Source organism: Marmota flaviventris, chromosome 19, assembly GCF_047511675.1.
Source record: "Marmota flaviventris isolate mMarFla1 chromosome 19, mMarFla1.hap1, whole genome shotgun sequence".
In the NCBI taxonomy this organism is placed as follows: domain Eukaryota; kingdom Metazoa; phylum Chordata; class Mammalia; order Rodentia; family Sciuridae; genus Marmota; species Marmota flaviventris.
The window spans coordinates 30,057,947-30,074,082 of NC_092516.1; the positions used below are offsets into that span (position 1 = coordinate 30,057,947).

The following is a 16,136-nucleotide window of genomic DNA, read 5'->3' on the forward strand; positions in this document are numbered from 1 at the left end:
GTGTCTGGGATGATTTGGGAAGTTGTATAACATACGCTGAGTTACAAGTCACTACTGAAGTGCTTTTATTGGCAGTATGTCTGAACGTACAAAAAAAATTCTCAGCTGATGGGACAAGGCAATCACAATTACAGATGATAGGAATGGGGGACAGGGGACACGGCTCAAAAGAAATCAACATCATCGGGGGCATCCAGATCACGATATTCCACAATGGCCCTTGGGTCTCCACGAACCATCCTATATGATAAGAGGGGAAGCAGGATGAGAATTGAAGGTCCCCAAGTTTTGAAGGGGGCAAGAAAACTTGGGACATCTGAGCTCAGTCTCACCTGTTGCGAGGTTTCCCAGGATAACCACCCTGGCCTCGAAAGGCATCATAGTTCCCTCGGCCGGCACCATATGGGGCATGTGGGTATGGAGGCCCTCCTGTGGGGACTGCAGGGCGGACAGCACCCGCTGTGAGAAAGATCAGTGTTGAATTGAAAACCCTGACCTCAGCCAGGGCCTCAATTTTCTTCCTCCCAGCTACGTGCAACCACTACACCCCTTCAGCTCCCTCCCATACTCACCTCCATAGCCCAAGATGGGCGGCCGGGGCTGACCATAGGGCATCAGGCCCTGGGGAGTCTGGTGTGGGTAGGGGAGTCCCGGGGTCAAGCCTGGGGGGAGTACAACACGGACAGGGACATGAATTACTGCGGGGAGAGGGGAACGCAGAACAAATGACTTCTAGAAATAGGCTTGAGGGTGGGGTAGACACTTCTGGGGAGCGGGGTGACAGGTTAAACAAACAGGAATCCATGGAGGGGAAAAGGGGAGATGCAAGACCCCCCATGGATCGTATCTTACTCTGGGCAGGGCCAGGTGGCTGAGCTGGCTTAATTTCAGGCAGAGCCGGGCGCTTAGCATCCGTGAGAAAGTTGTTAAAAAATGCCACCTCTTTCTTTACTTCCTCAATCTTCTCTGCATGCTTGTTAAAGATATGTTTGCGAACAAATTCAGGGCCCTGGGTGGAGAGGAGAGGGTCAGGACAGAGCAAGTGATGTGGGTTCCCTCATTCCCAGACCCAACCTGGAAGGCCAACAGCCTTCATCCTGCTGGGCCAATGACTATTTCCTTCCAGGGCCTTTGGGGGTCTTCCTGTGACCCTCTCCTCCCAACATTCTACCCCACTAATTCTCTAACATCCCAGACCTTAAACTTCTTGCCACTGAGAGGACACAGCCACTTATCCTTGCCCAGTTCCTGGGTGTTCGAGGTGACAAACTTTTCCACTTCTTGCTCAGGGTCTTTGCGACCCATCTTCTGAGCCTCTTCCTCTGAGAGGGATTCCCGCACACTGAGCAGTGGAGTCAGCTTCTCCTCAAAGGTTTTCTGCCACTCCAACACTGTGGTTGGGACCAGAGATAGTTATTCTGGAGACAGGAGCTGGAAGCAAGGGACAGGAAAGGAGGGGACCAGAGGCCACTGGGGAGAAAATGGGAAACGGAATGGGGCGCTGGAGCGTACCTTCTCCATGACTGATTCGATTGGGAGGCATGGGCCCCCGAACGTGGATGATGCCACAACGATTGGGCATCTCGTCCTCGTTGGGGTACTCGCAGGTGTTGTAATAATCCAAGGAATGTACGATGCGCAAATAGAGAAGGAGCTTATCCAACACCTATGGGCAAAGGAAGCCACTGGTCACCACTTCCACCCCTTCACTGCTGAGCCACCCTGCATACCCCACAGTTATAGCTGGCACCTTGATCAATTTCTCGTCCCGTTCCACGTTGATCTCTGCTGGGTTCCCTTCCTTAGGCGGCTCCTCTGGGGGGGCCCCTCCACTGCTCCCCAGCAGCTCCTCTTCCTCAGCACTCACTTCCTCAATCAGGTAGTCAGTGATATTCTTCAATATTGGGTTTTGCGAAGGCAGACTCTGGTCGGGAGGGAGCCGGAGAAGTAAAGAGCAAACCTTAGTGCAGGGAGCCCAGGGACTGCCAGCAATGGAAGGCACCGTGGAACGGAAAGGAGTTCAGGGCTCCCTGGATAAATTCTGACCTCCACCTCCTACCACTTTTCTTATTTTTATACTTGTCCTGCCCTAGCCCACAAACAACGCCATCAGTCTGTCCTGCTGGAAGTTGGACATGTTTCCCAGGGGCAGAAAGGGGCAATTAAGTGAGGATGTGGATGGGCCCAAGGGGTCACTGCTACAGATTAGAGGAGATCAAGTATCAGGAGAATGAGGTGGTATCAGCTGCTTTGGAAACAGCTTCTTGGGGAGTCACTGACTGTTGGCAGAGGAGGTGTCCCAGGCTCAGAGGCCCAGAGCTGAGTCCTGTCATCCAGCGTATGGATCAGCTTGGCTGCCAGCTTGATGTCATTGCGCACTATCTGTTTGTGCTGTGTAATGCCGTTGATGTTGCGGACACGACGAGTCAGGTCTCTGTTCACACCGGGGCTCAGTTCACATTCCCGGAGCTAGAAAGAACACAAAATCAGAAAGCTGGCCTACTGTCCCAGAAGCAGCAACTCAGAGACTGACCCCCATTGCGAATATCAGTGATTAGACTGTGAGCTCCCTGAGGACAGGGACCAAAAAGTGTCTGTCTTGTCCTCAGAGCTCATCCAGGAACAGAAGTAAAACAAGCAGACTGAACACACAAGGGAGTCAGGTCACGTGGACATAGACAGCCACAGACCCATCCTCCAACAAGCCCCACTCATAGAACTCACCCGGATATTCTGCAGGTTCCAACAGATCTCTTTAATATTAACGCTGCGGTCAAAGGTCACCCAGCCACGACGGAAAAACCTACACAAGAACAAATGTCAGCACGGTCATGGAATGGAGAGGTGCTAGCCATTAACCTCGCCCCTGCATCTTCTCTCCAAGGGGTCCAGTTCCTCACCTCCTCTCAGGCTGAGGCTCCGACAGTGCTACACGCATAAAGCCTGGGTATCTTTTACAAAGCTGCAGGAAGCAAAGTAACAGAAACCCCATTTAATGATTCAGAACTCACCTCTTCCTCCAATCCCCACTCAGAACCCTGGGGAAGTGCCTTTTAATCCCTCCCATCCTCAGGCAAGGAAAAACCAGCCAAGAGTTCAAGAACACCACCACCTGAGTGCCACAGCGCAAGAGGCAGGGGACTCCCTTATCAAAGGCAACCGCAGCAGCACCAGACCGCCTCTCTCCACCGCTACCCCAGGACCTGAGCCTGGGGCCAGCCCTGCGCTAATACCAGCTTCCCCACTCACAGAGATGATCTCGGCCCGGGAGATGTTGGGCGCGATGTTGCGCATGAAGAGGGAGCAGGTCTTATGAAGGGGCCGGGGCTTGCACTCCAGCCCCGCAGCATCCTTGGGCTTCTCCCTGTCCTCCTCTTTGGGCTTCTCCTTTTCCTTAAGTGCTTCTTCTACACGCGAGGGGGTGGGAAATGGTCGATTTTGTTATTTTGGGTGCAGCAGATAGAAGAGCTTTTACCACCCCCAACCACAGTCACTGCCCCCACCTAACACCTCCCCTCAATTTCATCAGCCCCCTGCCCCACAGAGGCCCATGCAGGAGGAGGACTAGACGCAGAAAGTAAGACCTACCAGCCTCTTCCTTCTCCTCCTCAGCATGGCCACTCTCAGACTCCGACTCCGACTCCGACACACTGCCTTCGTCAAAGCTGTCATCACCGCTGTGTTTCCTGTTCCGTTTCTTACTACTCTGTGGGAGCCACGGCAACAGGGTCAAGTCAAGACAGCCTTGACTACTGCCCTCACCAGCTGCCCCCATGAAAGACACCCCACCTTTTTGGCTTCCTTCTCCGAGTCTTCTTTCTTCTCTTCCTTGTCCCCATCACCCTCGGACTTCTTAGTTTTATCGTCATTGGAACTATCGTTTTCAGCCTACAGGTAGAGATTCCTGGAGAGTCCTATCTCCCCTTCACCTGCTTCAGAGCCCTTCTCACCCTCCACAGCCAAGCCCAGAGGTCCCCCCTTCCACCGCAGCCAATGCACAGCCCTACTACCAGCTCCTCTGGACGCCACACACTAACCTGTTTGCCCTCTTCTTTCTTGTCATCCTTATCGCTGGCCTTGCGCTCTCCATCCCCCAGGCCTGGTCCAGCCCGGCCTTCCTCTTTCTTGTTGGGCTCCCCAGGCTTTCCTGCCTGCTCCTCCTCCTCCTCCTGCTCCAGGATGCGTAGATCGTTCTCTGTGCCCCCTTCCATCTTAATCACAGCTACCAACAAAGGCAGAAGTCACAATCCAAGGGCCCTGGCTGCTATCAATCTCCTTCTGTTTCCTAACCCAGATCCCAACCAAACAGCCTCCACCCTATGAGCCAAGCCCACACACCAGCATCCAACATCTTGACAATGGCGTCAGCTCGGTCTATGTCCAGGAGGAGATTATCAAACCAGCCACTCTCCATAAGCGACAGGAATACCCTCAGTCGGTTTTGCAGGGCCCCCCGGGCCTCCTGCCTACGCTTCCCCACCTCATCTGGGTGGTACTTAGACCGAAACCTAAGAAGAAAGCGGGGAGGGAAAAGACAAAATAGTCACCAGAAGCCAGGGCCAGTCTGTGGGGCGGGGCCCAGGAAAGTCAGGGCATAGCCCCCATCCTCACACCCATAAAAGGTCATAAAAACAGAGAGATTATGGGAGAGAGGTGCACTAGAACCACCCAACACCCCAAAAGGAACCAGAGGTTGTGCTCTGCAAACACCTGGGGAACAACCAGGAACTAAGAGCTCTGGATTTGCAAAGACCAACAACTACAGGGGGAGGCCAGGGTTGGAGAGGCAGATTTATAGCTTCAAGTCTTTGGGAAACACTAACTTAAACAGGAGTAGTTTCCCAAATCTCCAGAGAGGAGGGCTACAGTAACTGCAGGCCCCAAAGAACCTCCCTCTTGTTGCTGACCCCAGACTACAGTCATTATGAGAAAGGTGCCCACCAACTCCCTCCACCCCTCGGTGGAAGACAGAAGGAAACCTGAAGTGCACTGGATAGCAAAAGCCAAAAGGCAGGCCATTTTCTCCCCCCTTGGGAAGATAAGCAAGATGGTGAAGGGACAGGAAAAGACCAAAGGGAGAACCAAGTGCCCACACAGCCTCAGGAACTGCCCCCGGGATAGAAAAAGGAGTGCTGGAGGGTTAGGGTGGGGCATGAAAATAAAACATTTCAATAGGACCTTGGGGAGGAAAAAACAGAAGAAATTAGGAATATGAGAAAAAGGAGAAAGGAAGGAGGAAGAGTGAGAAAGGCCCAGAAATTGAAAACCAAAGAAAAAACTAAGCATTAGACAAAATGAAAAAACCAGAGGAAGGAAGTGTTAAGCAGAAAGCAAGAACAGGGACAGAGAAAGAATGAGAGGTGTGTGAGATCAAGACAAGACACACAGGGTACTCAGGAAGAAGGGACGGTGAGGACAGAACAGAACCACAGTTGAGCAGAGAGGAAAGGAAAGCCGCAGGCGTCATCTCCAGGATCTTTACCTTGGCTGCTTGGTCAAACAGAGCTCAAGATTTAACTAGTGGCGCCCAGGGCCCATGCTGGCTGGTGGGCCACCGGCTGGCTCCTGGCTGGGGCGCCCGGCCCAGATGCCCCACCCCCGCGGGACTCCGCGGTGGGGGCCCTGACTGACTAACTGCCTGAGCAATCACATTCAGCTAAATGCTGCATTGTGCACAGCAGTGCCCTGCCTATCTGCCTGGCCGGGGCAGCGCGGCTCAGCCCAGGGGCTCATGTATGGGCTGGGTATGGTGGGGGTGGAGGTGGGTTTGCTCCGAGCTCCGTCGATGAGCGGGTGTAGTTCCCAGTTCTGGCTCTTTTCAAGGAGGAGGAGCAGAAAGAGGATGAGGAGGAGGAGGAGCAGGAAGGGGGGAAAAGATGGTTGATTAAAATTAAAACATCCACAAAAGGAAAAAAAATTAAATTTTTTTTTCTGTCAAATGACCCTGAGATCTTTGCTTTTCTTGTCTGGAGTCACTCGTCGCTTTTGGGAGGATGCCACAGCCACATTGGGTCCTGGTGATCAGGGATGACAATGACCCAATACCAGAGTGTGGGAAGCAATCTGCTGCCCCCAGGAGCCAGGTGGCTCTGGCCAGCTGCCTGGAGGTGTCCCAGGTGAGGACAGTGGAGAAGGGAGATTGGGGGAGCATGGGAGGGGGCCTTGGCAGTCAAAGTAAGGAGGAGACCCCATCAGCCAATGCTGTTACACTTCCCTCCCCCACCCCCAGGAAATTCCAGGTTGGGGAATGGGAGCAGGAGAGGGCTGCAGCCCCACTGGCAGGGCCAGGGGAAACATGCCAGGGAAAGGTGGCAGGGAAGGAGGGGCACTTACCACTCCTCATCTTTATGAGCCAGGAAAAAATCCTGCATCTGCTGCCTGCGAAAATCCAGTTTGTAGTCATTATAGCGTTTGACAGCCTCGGTCTCATCCACAGAGTCATCCAGCGAAAGGAGGAACTCTTTGAAGGTCTTCATCACCGGTGGCGGCACACCTAGGTCAATCTCAGCGATGCTGCCCAGCCTGGGATGGACAGGAAGTCTTGGTTGTGGGAGAAGAGGTGGGGGGATAGGGGCACCAAGGTAGCCAGCTGCTCGCCTGCCTGGCCCACCACCCCCAGCACCAAGTGCTACCACCCACAGGCAGCCCTGCGCCCTAGCTTACTCCCCGGCTCCAGCAGCCCAAACTGTTCCCCAAGCCTTCTTCCCAGAACCCCACGTCTTTACCTGGCCTGGATAGGCAGTACGTGGTGCTGCATGATGTGTACATCTGGGTGGCCCCAGGGCTGAGGAGGGCCATAAGTTGGGCCCCCACCACCCCCAGCATAGGGCATGTCATAGCCACTGTGGTATGGGTCAGAGCTGTGCTCATCCCTGAGGGTAGGGGACACAAAAATCAGACAAAGAACCAGAATCATCTTTCCAGAGCACAGAGGAGGGCCAGAGGGAAGGGCACGCACAGAACACGTCTCCCACCCAAGGGTTTAAAGGACTAAGAAACAATGGTCATATGAAGTCTGAAAGAAACAAGCAGCTTTATGCAAAGGCAAGGGAAGGGAGCCGAGGCCCCGAACCAACACTGAAGACGAGAAGCTGAAGCCAACTCACCAGTCCCGCCTCAGGCGCTTCTGTGGGGGGCTGAGCTCGTGGCGCGGAGGAGAGAAGCGCTCCCGGCGATTCCGGTCATAGTCTCGATATTCACCCCGACTGCGGCGTTCCCGGCCCCGGTCCCACTCCCTGGACAGAAGAAACAAAAGGAGTAATGACAATGAAAGACACAGCTGGACAGGCCGAGGCCACCATCCTGGGCAGACCCTTCCTATCCTGACACAAAACGCCAAAAACCATGAGATGACTCTCTAATCACAAAGACTCACCTCCTTCCATCACTGTGGCCTCCCCTACCCCAGCCCACTGAACTCTCCCCACTGGTGGGTGAGGGCACGGCTCAGTGGTAGAGAGCATGCCCAGTGTGCCCAGGCCCTGGCTTCTAGCCCTGGCACCACAAAGAAAAAAAATCCTATATATTTTTTGGTCACCTCAAATTAGCTTGTCAGAACTGAGCCTGTGGTTCCCACCATTACGGGCCCAAACTTGTTTCCTGCTCCCTACCACCTACTATCTCAGAAAAAAATACCAGCTACACAGTTATCAAGCATTATCCTCACCATTGATGTTATTGTTTTTATGAAAAACTACCATTTAAAAAAAAAGTGCCATTGTTTTTACATGTTTACAAATCTCTTCAAGATATGGCTTAAGAGAAGATAGCGTCTACATTTAATTTGTTGGTCATTATTTAGTCTTTTTATTTATTGAGACAGGGTTTTGCTAAGTTGCTATGGCTGGTCCTAAACTTGTGATTTTCCTGCCCTAGCTTTCATTGTTGCAAGGATTACAGGCATGCACCATCATATCCAGCTCTGCCTCAGTTTTCTTTAAGGCTAGTTACAATGTTCAACCTAAGACCAGTGAACATTCTATTCTCTGCTACATTCATTTCACCCCATGTTCTACCTTGCTCTTGACGTGTCTCTTAATACAATATCAAAATATCATACTCCTTAGTATATTACTTATCTGATCAGAAAAGTCTTTAAGTACTGAGAAGCTGTCAAGCTCACATTGGCAGATACAAGTTTTCGAAAATTTTAATTTTTACTAGAAAGATCTATGTCATCATTGGCAACAAATTCTGACAACTTTTTTCAAAGTAACAGGGTCTCTTAATTCACTTTCCCAAACTGTCAGGACAAATTACCAAATATGAACCAACACTGAAAACCATTCAAATAAAATGGCATCAAATAGAAAAAGTTCAGTTCAGTTCAACTCACACAACTGCTCTTGCTCAAGAAAACCACTGTCTTTCTATATTCAAAATGGTTTATAAATACTTCTCATTTCATCATAGGTACTGAAAAGATGTACACATATTCAAGTCATCAAATGAAAATCTGTAATTGTTTTTATTAAGAATATTAAATGAAATTGGTTTTGTTTTTTTAAACGCTGTTGCACCCCCAGTTTTACCCACCATTACCAGAGAGCCATCAATGAAAACAATGCTATCTCAGTTGACCATAAAAACAATTTTAGGCTGGTGATGTGGCTCAAGCAGTATCGCGCTCGCCTGGCATGTGCGGGGACTGGGTTCGATCCTCAGCACCACATAAAAATAAAGATGCTGTGTCCACCGAAAACTAAAAAATAAATATTAAAAAATTCTCTCTCTTTAGAAAAAAAAAATTTTTTTAGCCTCCTGTGGTGACACATGCCTGTAATCCCAGAGAATTCCGAGGAAGCTGAGGCAGGAGAATTCCAAGATCCCAGCCAGAATGGGCATTTTAGTGAGGTCCTAAGCAACTTAGCAAGACTCCGCCTTGAAACAAAAAGAAATGGGGCCAGGCACGGTGGTGCACACTTGTAATCCCAGCAGCTCAGGAGGCTGAGGCAGGAGGATCATGAGTTCAAAGCCAGCCTCAGCAAAAAGCAAGGTACTAAACAACTCAGTGAGATCCTGTCTCTAAATAAAATACAAAAAAGAGCTGGGGATGTGGCTCAATGGTCAAGCGCCCCTGAATTCAATCCCTGGTACCAAAAATAAGGAAAAAAAAATGTGGATGTGGCTCAGTGGTTAAGCACTCCTGAGTTCAATCCCCAGTACCACCACCCCCCACCCAAAATTTTAGCCTCACAGACGGACTAGGGTTTTAGGCATTTTGAGAACCACTAACACTGACCAAACCTGAATCCATGCTGATCTGCAAACATCACGTCCACAACACCCACCTGTTCCCGTTAGTAGTGTCTAAGGAATTCCCACTCACCTTTGCCAGTCTAGTTAATTATCACTATCCTACAGCTCTCTCTCACACCCCACCTCCAGCACTACTCCCCCGCCTGGAACATCTGTTCCCTCAACACTTACCATCTTCCCTATGTTCTTACATATATGCATTTGCAGCATGCACCCAAGGTCATTTTGGCCCCCATGCCAAGCAGCCCCACACAGCTTCTAAGAGCAGTAACTACATCTTATCTAGTTTCACAATTCAGAATAGCATCTTTAATATTCCCCTTAGAAACCACCACCTGAACCTGGACAAGATGGTGCATGCCCATAATCCCAGCAGCTTGGGAGGCTGAGGCAAGAGGATCATGAGTTCAAAACCAGCCTCAAAAAAGGTGAGGCAATTAGCAACTCATTGAGACTCTGTCGCTAATAAATGAATAAATTCTATCACAAGTCATTTCAAACTTTCTTCAAAATTGAGCCACTATGGGGCTGGGGAAGTGGCTCAAGCGGTAGCGCGCTCGCCTGGCATGCGTGTGGCCTGGGTTCGATCCTCAGCACCACATACAAAGATGTTGTGTTCACCAAAAACTAAAAAAAAATAAATATTAAAATTCTCTCCCCCCCCCCCTCTGTCTCTCACTCTATCTTTAAAAAAAAAAAAAAAAAATCGAGCCACTCTTAGCTCATTCAAACCTAATCAATTAATCCAATTGGCGCTGCCCAAAGAGCTCTAAGATTTTAGGCAAAAGGATTATAAGAAATTTAAGCATGGTTTGCAGGAGAACTGGTCTACAATCTCTCTAATCTAATCAATTCCATATTATCCTTTCTCTGAACCAATCTTTTTGAGGTATAATTTACAAACAAGATCCCAGCAGCTTGGGAGGCTGAGGCAGAGGATCATGAGTTCAAAGCCAGCCTCAGCAAAGGTCATTAGCAACTCAGCAAGACTCTGACTCTAAATAAAATTGAAAACAGGGCTGGGGATGTCGCTCAGTGGTTGAGTGACCCTGAGTTCAATCCCCAGTACCCTCCCCGCCATAGAAACAACAAACAAAAACTCACTTTGGGTCCCTGTGTAAACAATATTTTTCATCCTCAAAGTTCTAGTGCTTTGATCTTGAGGATTTTTCAAAAATTAAGCCACGGCTGGTTCTTTGGGAACAGCAAATAAGCTAAACCACAGAAAACGGTCCGACGACGAACTTCACTAGGGTCAGTCCTAGCTAAACTAGGGGGAAAGGCAATGAGGGCGGGGCGGGGCAGGAAACCCGGGAGGCAGGGGACACAATTACCGATCATTCCAGTCGTCTCCTCGCCGCCTTTCGTCTCTTTCTCGGGATCGGTCGTAGTCGCTGCGCTCTCTTCTGAACTTGTCCCTGCGCCTTCGATCGTATTCGTCGTCACTGTCACCCATGGCGCGGTCTGAGAGGGCCAAGGGCCCGGGGAGGAGGGGCAGGGAGTTGAGCAAGGACTAGTAGAGTGACGGTCCCCCGGGGCCAGTACGCCCGCCTCCCTCCTTCCAAAGCTAGCCTTCCGCGGCCGGGCCCGCCATCCCGGATGGCTCCCACTCGCCCCGAGGGTCTCCTGGTCGCCCGCGGGCAGACTCCCCGGCCTCAGGCCGCACCAGCCGGACCCCCAGTTCGCCTCTCCCCTCCCCCACCTGGGAGCGGTCGCGGCCGTTGGTCGCGCGCGAGGGCGGGCTTGTCTTCCAGGCGACACGGGCGCGCGACGAGGGAGGCGCAGAGGTTGAGAGCGAGGCGCGGGGCTCTCAGCCAGGGGGCCGAAAACAGGGGAGGAGAGGGAGACCACAGAGAATGGGCGGTCGCGCACACCGCTAGCGCTGCGCCTGCGTCACGGGCAGAGGTCTGACTCCGACCACAAACGAGCCCCGCGCGGCCCGAACTGGAACCAAAGCGCCGCGAAGAGGGGAAAATAAGGAGTGATGGGAAGGGGCGGAGACATGGAAGTCTCGCGCGCTTCCGCGACGAGAACTACGCGAACGCGAATGCGAAGGAACAACGGGAGCCGAGCTGGATCAACGTGAGTCTCGCGAAAACGGTACCGCCTTCAGAGCCTGAAGGTAGCGCGTCCTTGGGCGCAGGAGGAGGGTGGTGTTTCCCTACGGCACTCAGAGTCAGTTCGCATCCCGCCGGTTCCCTCTGTGCACACTGTGCACCCGGCGCCTCCTGACCTCCCCGGCGGGGTGGTTTCACCCCCTCGTCGCGCAGGGCACGGGCTTGGGGAGCCTAAGCGTTTAGGGACTAGAGGATAGAAGCAACCATTTTAAAGCATCTCTTCCCACCATTTTCTGCACCCACCAGAGAACCAGCCTTTATTGGTGCTGCAGAAAGCGCCACCTGCAAAACCCCGTTGTTCCTCCTCTCCTTATACAAAGACGCCCGCAAAATGGACAAATCTAAATATACTTTGACTACATAAGCTGGAGGTCACACCCCTGAGCAACAGGCAGGATCTGGCCTGTCCGGAAATAAAATGCACCAGCACCCCCAGGGAAAAACCCAAGTCCCCTCACAAAGAATGGACCGTGAGGCTCAAGTGTGGCAAATGCTGCCTCCCTGAAGCAGCCTCTCTCCCGTACTGAGAAGAGGTGTCTTCACAACAAAACACAGAATTTTTTAAATACAAATTTTAAAAATGTAGTACGGGACTGGAGGTGCAGCCTAGCATGCTTGAGGCTCTGGGTTCCATCCCTAGCACCACCACCCCCCCAAAAAAAAAAATTACAGTAGAATTGCAACTGGTGAAGCCAGATTTAAAATTAGGCAGTCAGTGTAGTTAAGTAAATCGGGTCTAATATATCCAGTGAAATCTAAAATGGAGGCCATGCCGATAATGATTCTGGAAAACGCAGGACAACTCATGGAAAGGCCCTAGGCCAAAGTCCACCCCAAAGAAATGTTAATGGGAACAGCCCCAGCAGATTTGGAGATAGCCCATCCCAAAGAAGTGTTAATGAAGTCCTTCCTGCCCAGATTACCTGTGTCCCACCCCTCGGGCCTTCCAGCCTACATTCCATTCCATCACCAAAACTATAAAAAGGGGAGACAACCCGCACTTCCATGGATTCCACTTCTTGGGTCCCCTTCTTCCTCTGGGAGAAGTCTTTTCTGCTGTCCTTTAATAAACTTCTAATTTCTACTCTGACCTTGCCTCGGCGTGCTTCTTTGGTGTTATTCTTCAACATTGGGGAAGCAAGGACTCATCACCGGCCAACAGTGGTAACACTGGGTAAGACCAGAGCTAAGACCCAGGAAGTGACCTTGGTTCTGCCAGCTGAGAACCATACAATCTGGGATCTGGCTCTCAATGGGCTGCTGTGGGACTCAGAAAAGACAATGGATTTGAAAGTTTTTTGTAAACTCTTGAGGCATTATTATTTCATGATTGGATAAAGAAGAGACAGCATTTGGTGACAAAGTTGTAAAGATAGATGTCAGGGAGGGCGATGGATGGGGACCAAGTTTGTAGCAGATGCTTCTAGGAAAACTCAGCAGTCAGTGGTGACGGTGGCTGAGAGCTCCTGGATGCGCCAGGCACTGCAGGCCTTGCACAAGATGTGCCCGTCCAGGGGGTAACAGCCCTGACATTCACCCTCAGAAGACAGCAACAGCCCACACTCCTGTTGGAAGAAGAAACAGTTTTCATCAGCCCCAGACTCTCAGACCCTTTCACCCTACCCAAACGCACTTGTCCCTGAGAGCCCTTTGCTCTTACCCACACCCCCTCACCTCACACTTGTAACAGCCAATGTGAAAACTTCGATCCAGAGCAACGATTCTCACCGTCTCCTCCTGACCTGGCTCAGGCATGATGGCACCACCACACACTGAGCATCGTGGGGCAAACTTCCTGGCATGTGAGGGAATCAGGGAAGCTGTCAGGCCCCAGGGTTGTAGGGATTTCACAATGAGCTCAGAAAAGGTAGGGTATAGCAAGGAAGAGAACAGGCCAGAGACACAGTCTTGAGAAAGAGAGTGATGTCAAAGAGAGGAGAGACGTCCAGGGGCTGGAAATGGGAAGGGCCAGTCCTGGGACATGAAGCAGAGATAAGAGCAATGGGAAAGGTCACACATCCTGAGGTTGGGCTGGGCCCAGGCCTGACCTGTGAAAGTCCTCAATGCAGTGGATCTGGCTGGTGGCATCCACTGTGAAAGGGATGCCATCTAGGCCACGGTGGCACACCACACAGGTGAAACAGCCAGGGTGGTAGGCCTTCCCCATAGCCCGCAGGATCCGGTCCAGGATGGGCTGGGAGCATGTGGAGCACTTCTCCAGGGTGGCCTGTTGGAAAAGAGGACAGGAATGTCAGAGCCACGATGGCAAGGAAGGTACCCTGTCGACCAACCACTCATCTGTGTGTATCCTCTGCATGTGATCCAATGAAAGGGGACTTGAGCAGATCTGAGTTCACATGCCAGCACCACAGACAAGGAACTTAACCTCTCTGAGCTTCCACTTCCTATAGAACCAATCAGGAATCATCTGTGCCCCACAGGGTGTTGTGGGAATTTCATATATTCGCTTAACTCTAAAATGCCTCCCACGTGTAACGGACCCTTATCCTTCCCCTCCAGCAGCCATTTAATTTAATTCCTCTCTCCTTCTTGCACATCAGGTGGGGTCCTCCAGCGTCCAGCCCCATTCCTCTGAATAGACGCCCCATGTGCCGACTCTGGCACCCCTAACCCCAGCAGCTTACCACATAGCAGCTCTCGCAGTACGCCTTCCTCTCGACGGCGTAGAAATGCTGGCCCCGGAGCTGGGCGCGGCATGCGGAACACACAAAGCAGCCAACATGGAAGACACGGTCAAGGGCCACAACCCCAGCCCCATCCCCAACCACATCTTCTCCACAGCCGCCACATCGACCTGAGGACAGGGAGGGATGGAGTCAGTTTGCACAGACCCAGGATGCCAGATCCACTGTCTCTTGCCTGTTCCCATGAGCTCACCAAAGTACTCCCCGCTGGGGGGATGGCTCATGTCGTGCACCATCTTCTTAGTCAGTCTTTCCAACTCCTCCTCTGGAGGCTGGCTTAGAGGGACCTGGAGGTGGGAATCAGAAGGATTCACTGCTACCACCAGTCCCCAATGCTAAAAACATGCCCAAGGTCAGCCAGGCCATTCCAGCTAGAGAGCGCCTCTGAGAGCATCTCAGCCCAGGAGCCAGTGGGCGGCTCCCCTCCCCTCTAGATGTCCTTAACCTCTGATTCTATTCAAAAACCAAGATCTTCAACAGCCCCCAGCCCCACCCCCACGTCAGTGTCCAGTTGTCTATAAAGCCCCCATACCCCCATGCCCCAGGCTTACCTGGGGCCCATGCCCGCCTCCTCGTCCTCTTCCTGCAGAGCCAGAGACCCCAGCAGCCTCCTCCTTACCCCCTGGCCCTGGCTCGCGGTGGCTCCTATAGCCAGCTCCCCAGACTTCACCTCGGCCTGGGAGAGGAAAGTGGGGGCCCGGGAGGGGCCCAGAGGCCTGAGAGGCCCCCCGCCTGGGCGGGCCGCAGCCTCTCACAGGTTGTGCCACCTTCACTTGCACGGGGAAGGCAGGGCCTGCTGGGGTGCTGGCGGTAGCGTAGGAGGCAGGAGTGGGGCCTCCATAGGGGGATGCTGGGAGAGGGAGGGGTGGAGCACCCCCTCCATTGGGCTTCAGGGAGCCTGGGCGGTAGGCAGGGGGCTGAGAGGGCTCATAAGCCTGGGGAGAGAGGCAGAGCAGAAGCATGAGCAAGGCCCAGGCCACCCACAGAGGGGGGCAGATTGGGGCCGAGAGTGCTGAGAGGCAGGCTGGGAAGCAGGGGCAGGGACAGGAATGGGGGAGTCACCTGTCGGTCTGGTCGCCTTGGAGTATGGCCCCGACCCCCGTCCAGCTCGGCCAGCATGCTGGTCAGCGAATCTATCTCAGCATCCAGACTTCCTGGGCGCAGGCCCCCTCTGTCTGGGGGGAGCCCCTGGGGATGGAGCTAAAGCAAGGAGAATGCAGGTCACAGTGTCTTCTCTCTAGCCCTAGGTCCTGCTCACCCTCGGCTCAGGGGGGGGGGTCCCCCTGCACACCCCATTCCAACCCGGGTTCTCACCTGGGAACGCTGAGATGCTCCATGGGAACCCACCCAGGTTGGCCCCCGATCCTCTGATCCCCCGGGGGGCTGGTAACACTGCTCAGATGGGAGGGGGCAAAAATTGACCCTGGGGTGAGGCTGGAGTGCTGAGATGAGGGAAGAGAGACCAGAGGTGGGGATGGAGGAGAGGAGGTGCACCCTCTTGGAGGCCGTCCTCTCCACCTCTCTCCTCCCTGTGCACCTAGGAACCCGCGGAGGGCTGGGCAGCTGGCCACAGCTGACCTGGGGAAGGGACAGCAGGAAGCAGGCGGGGCAGGGGCAAGGGCTGGTGAGCAGAGGTGAGTGTGGGTGGCCGGTGGCTTTTTGGCTTCTCGGGAGCCTCCTTACCTGCTCCTTGGGCTGGTGGAGGCCCGGGAGCGCCTCGGGAAAGCACCCTCCCCTGAGGGGCTCTGGCGGGCTCCGGCTGCTTAGGGGGGAGCCAGGTGGGCCCCGACATGGCCTGGAACGGGGACTCCGGACAGCAATCAGGGCCCCACAGAGCACTGGGACAGTGGCCCAGACCCCTCCTCTTCCGTCCCACACCTCTTTCGGGACTCCGGGAAAGAAACTTTTTTCTGGCTTTTTTTTTTTCCCCTTCCTCCCCAATTTTGGGGATGGCCACGCCCCCGGTGACGTCACTACATTCCTGGGGGAGGGTCACGTGGGCCCCTAGGCCCTAATCTGCGGTCCCTCCCCGTGTCGGCCCCCTCCTGCCCAAAAG

General features: G+C 53.1%; 2 protein-coding genes across 3 annotated transcripts; both read right to left on the minus strand.

The window, feature by feature from the left end:
* Positions 1-41: 41 nt before the first annotated feature.
* Srrt (serrate, RNA effector molecule) lies at positions 42-11,220 on the minus strand. Of its 2 annotated transcripts, none has more exons than XM_027952844.2 (20): positions 10,961-11,220; positions 10,593-10,722; positions 7,107-7,235; positions 6,726-6,872; positions 6,334-6,522; positions 4,339-4,508; positions 4,038-4,222; positions 3,790-3,888; positions 3,589-3,706; positions 3,250-3,407; positions 2,901-2,962; positions 2,725-2,803; positions 2,281-2,469; positions 1,751-1,924; positions 1,513-1,666; positions 1,198-1,391; positions 853-1,009; positions 573-662; positions 333-459; positions 42-240 (listed from the first exon to the last, which is right to left on the minus strand). In XM_027952844.2, the coding sequence occupies exons 2-20, from the start codon at positions 10,712-10,714 to the stop codon at positions 165-167; spliced, it is 2,619 nt and encodes an 872-aa protein (XP_027808645.1). In that variant the 5' UTR covers positions 10,715-10,722; positions 10,961-11,220; the 3' UTR covers positions 42-164. The 2 variants fall into 2 exon arrangements, with proteins under 2 accessions (XP_027808645.1, XP_027808644.1); XM_027952843.2 differs by having other exon boundaries at positions 573-674.
* A 1,449-nt stretch (positions 11,221-12,669) lies between these two features.
* Positions 12,670-15,968, minus strand: Trip6 (thyroid hormone receptor interactor 6). Its single transcript, XM_027952852.2, has 9 exons — positions 15,764-15,968; positions 15,395-15,522; positions 15,143-15,280; positions 14,632-15,015; positions 14,274-14,367; positions 14,021-14,190; positions 13,424-13,602; positions 13,050-13,170; positions 12,670-12,940 (listed from the first exon to the last, which is right to left on the minus strand). The coding sequence occupies exons 1-9, from the start codon at positions 15,870-15,872 to the stop codon at positions 12,809-12,811; spliced, it is 1,455 nt and encodes a 484-aa protein (XP_027808653.1). The 5' UTR covers positions 15,873-15,968; the 3' UTR covers positions 12,670-12,808.
* Positions 15,969-16,136: the final 168 nt, after the last annotated feature.

What these genes read in the sequence shown, in the direction of transcription:
- Srrt (XM_027952843.2), bottom strand. Translation starts at nt 10,714, where the DNA reads ATGGGTGACAGTGACGACGAATACGATCGAAGGCGCAGGGACAAGTTC. An exon ending in GGAGACGACTGGAATGATCG is followed by an intron (nt 7,236 to 10,592) that starts GTAATTGTGTCC and finishes TCTTCTGTCCAG; the next exon opens with GGAGTGGGACCGGGGCCGGG. An exon ending in GCCCATCTTGGGCTATGGAG is followed by an intron (nt 460 to 572) that starts GTGAGTATGGGA and finishes TCTTTCTCACAG; the next exon opens with CGGGTGCTGTCCGCCCTGCA.
- Trip6 (XM_027952852.2), bottom strand. Translation starts at nt 15,872, where the DNA reads ATGTCGGGGCCCACCTGGCTCCCCCCTAAGCAGCCGGAGCCCGCCAGA. An exon ending in GAGCATCTCAGCGTTCCCAG is followed by an intron (nt 15,281 to 15,394) that starts GTGAGAACCCGG and finishes TCCTTGCTTTAG; the next exon opens with CTCCATCCCCAGGGGCTCCC. An exon ending in GAGGCGGGCATGGGCCCCAG is followed by an intron (nt 14,368 to 14,631) that starts GTAAGCCTGGGG and finishes TCCCACCTCCAG; the next exon opens with GTCCCTCTAAGCCAGCCTCC.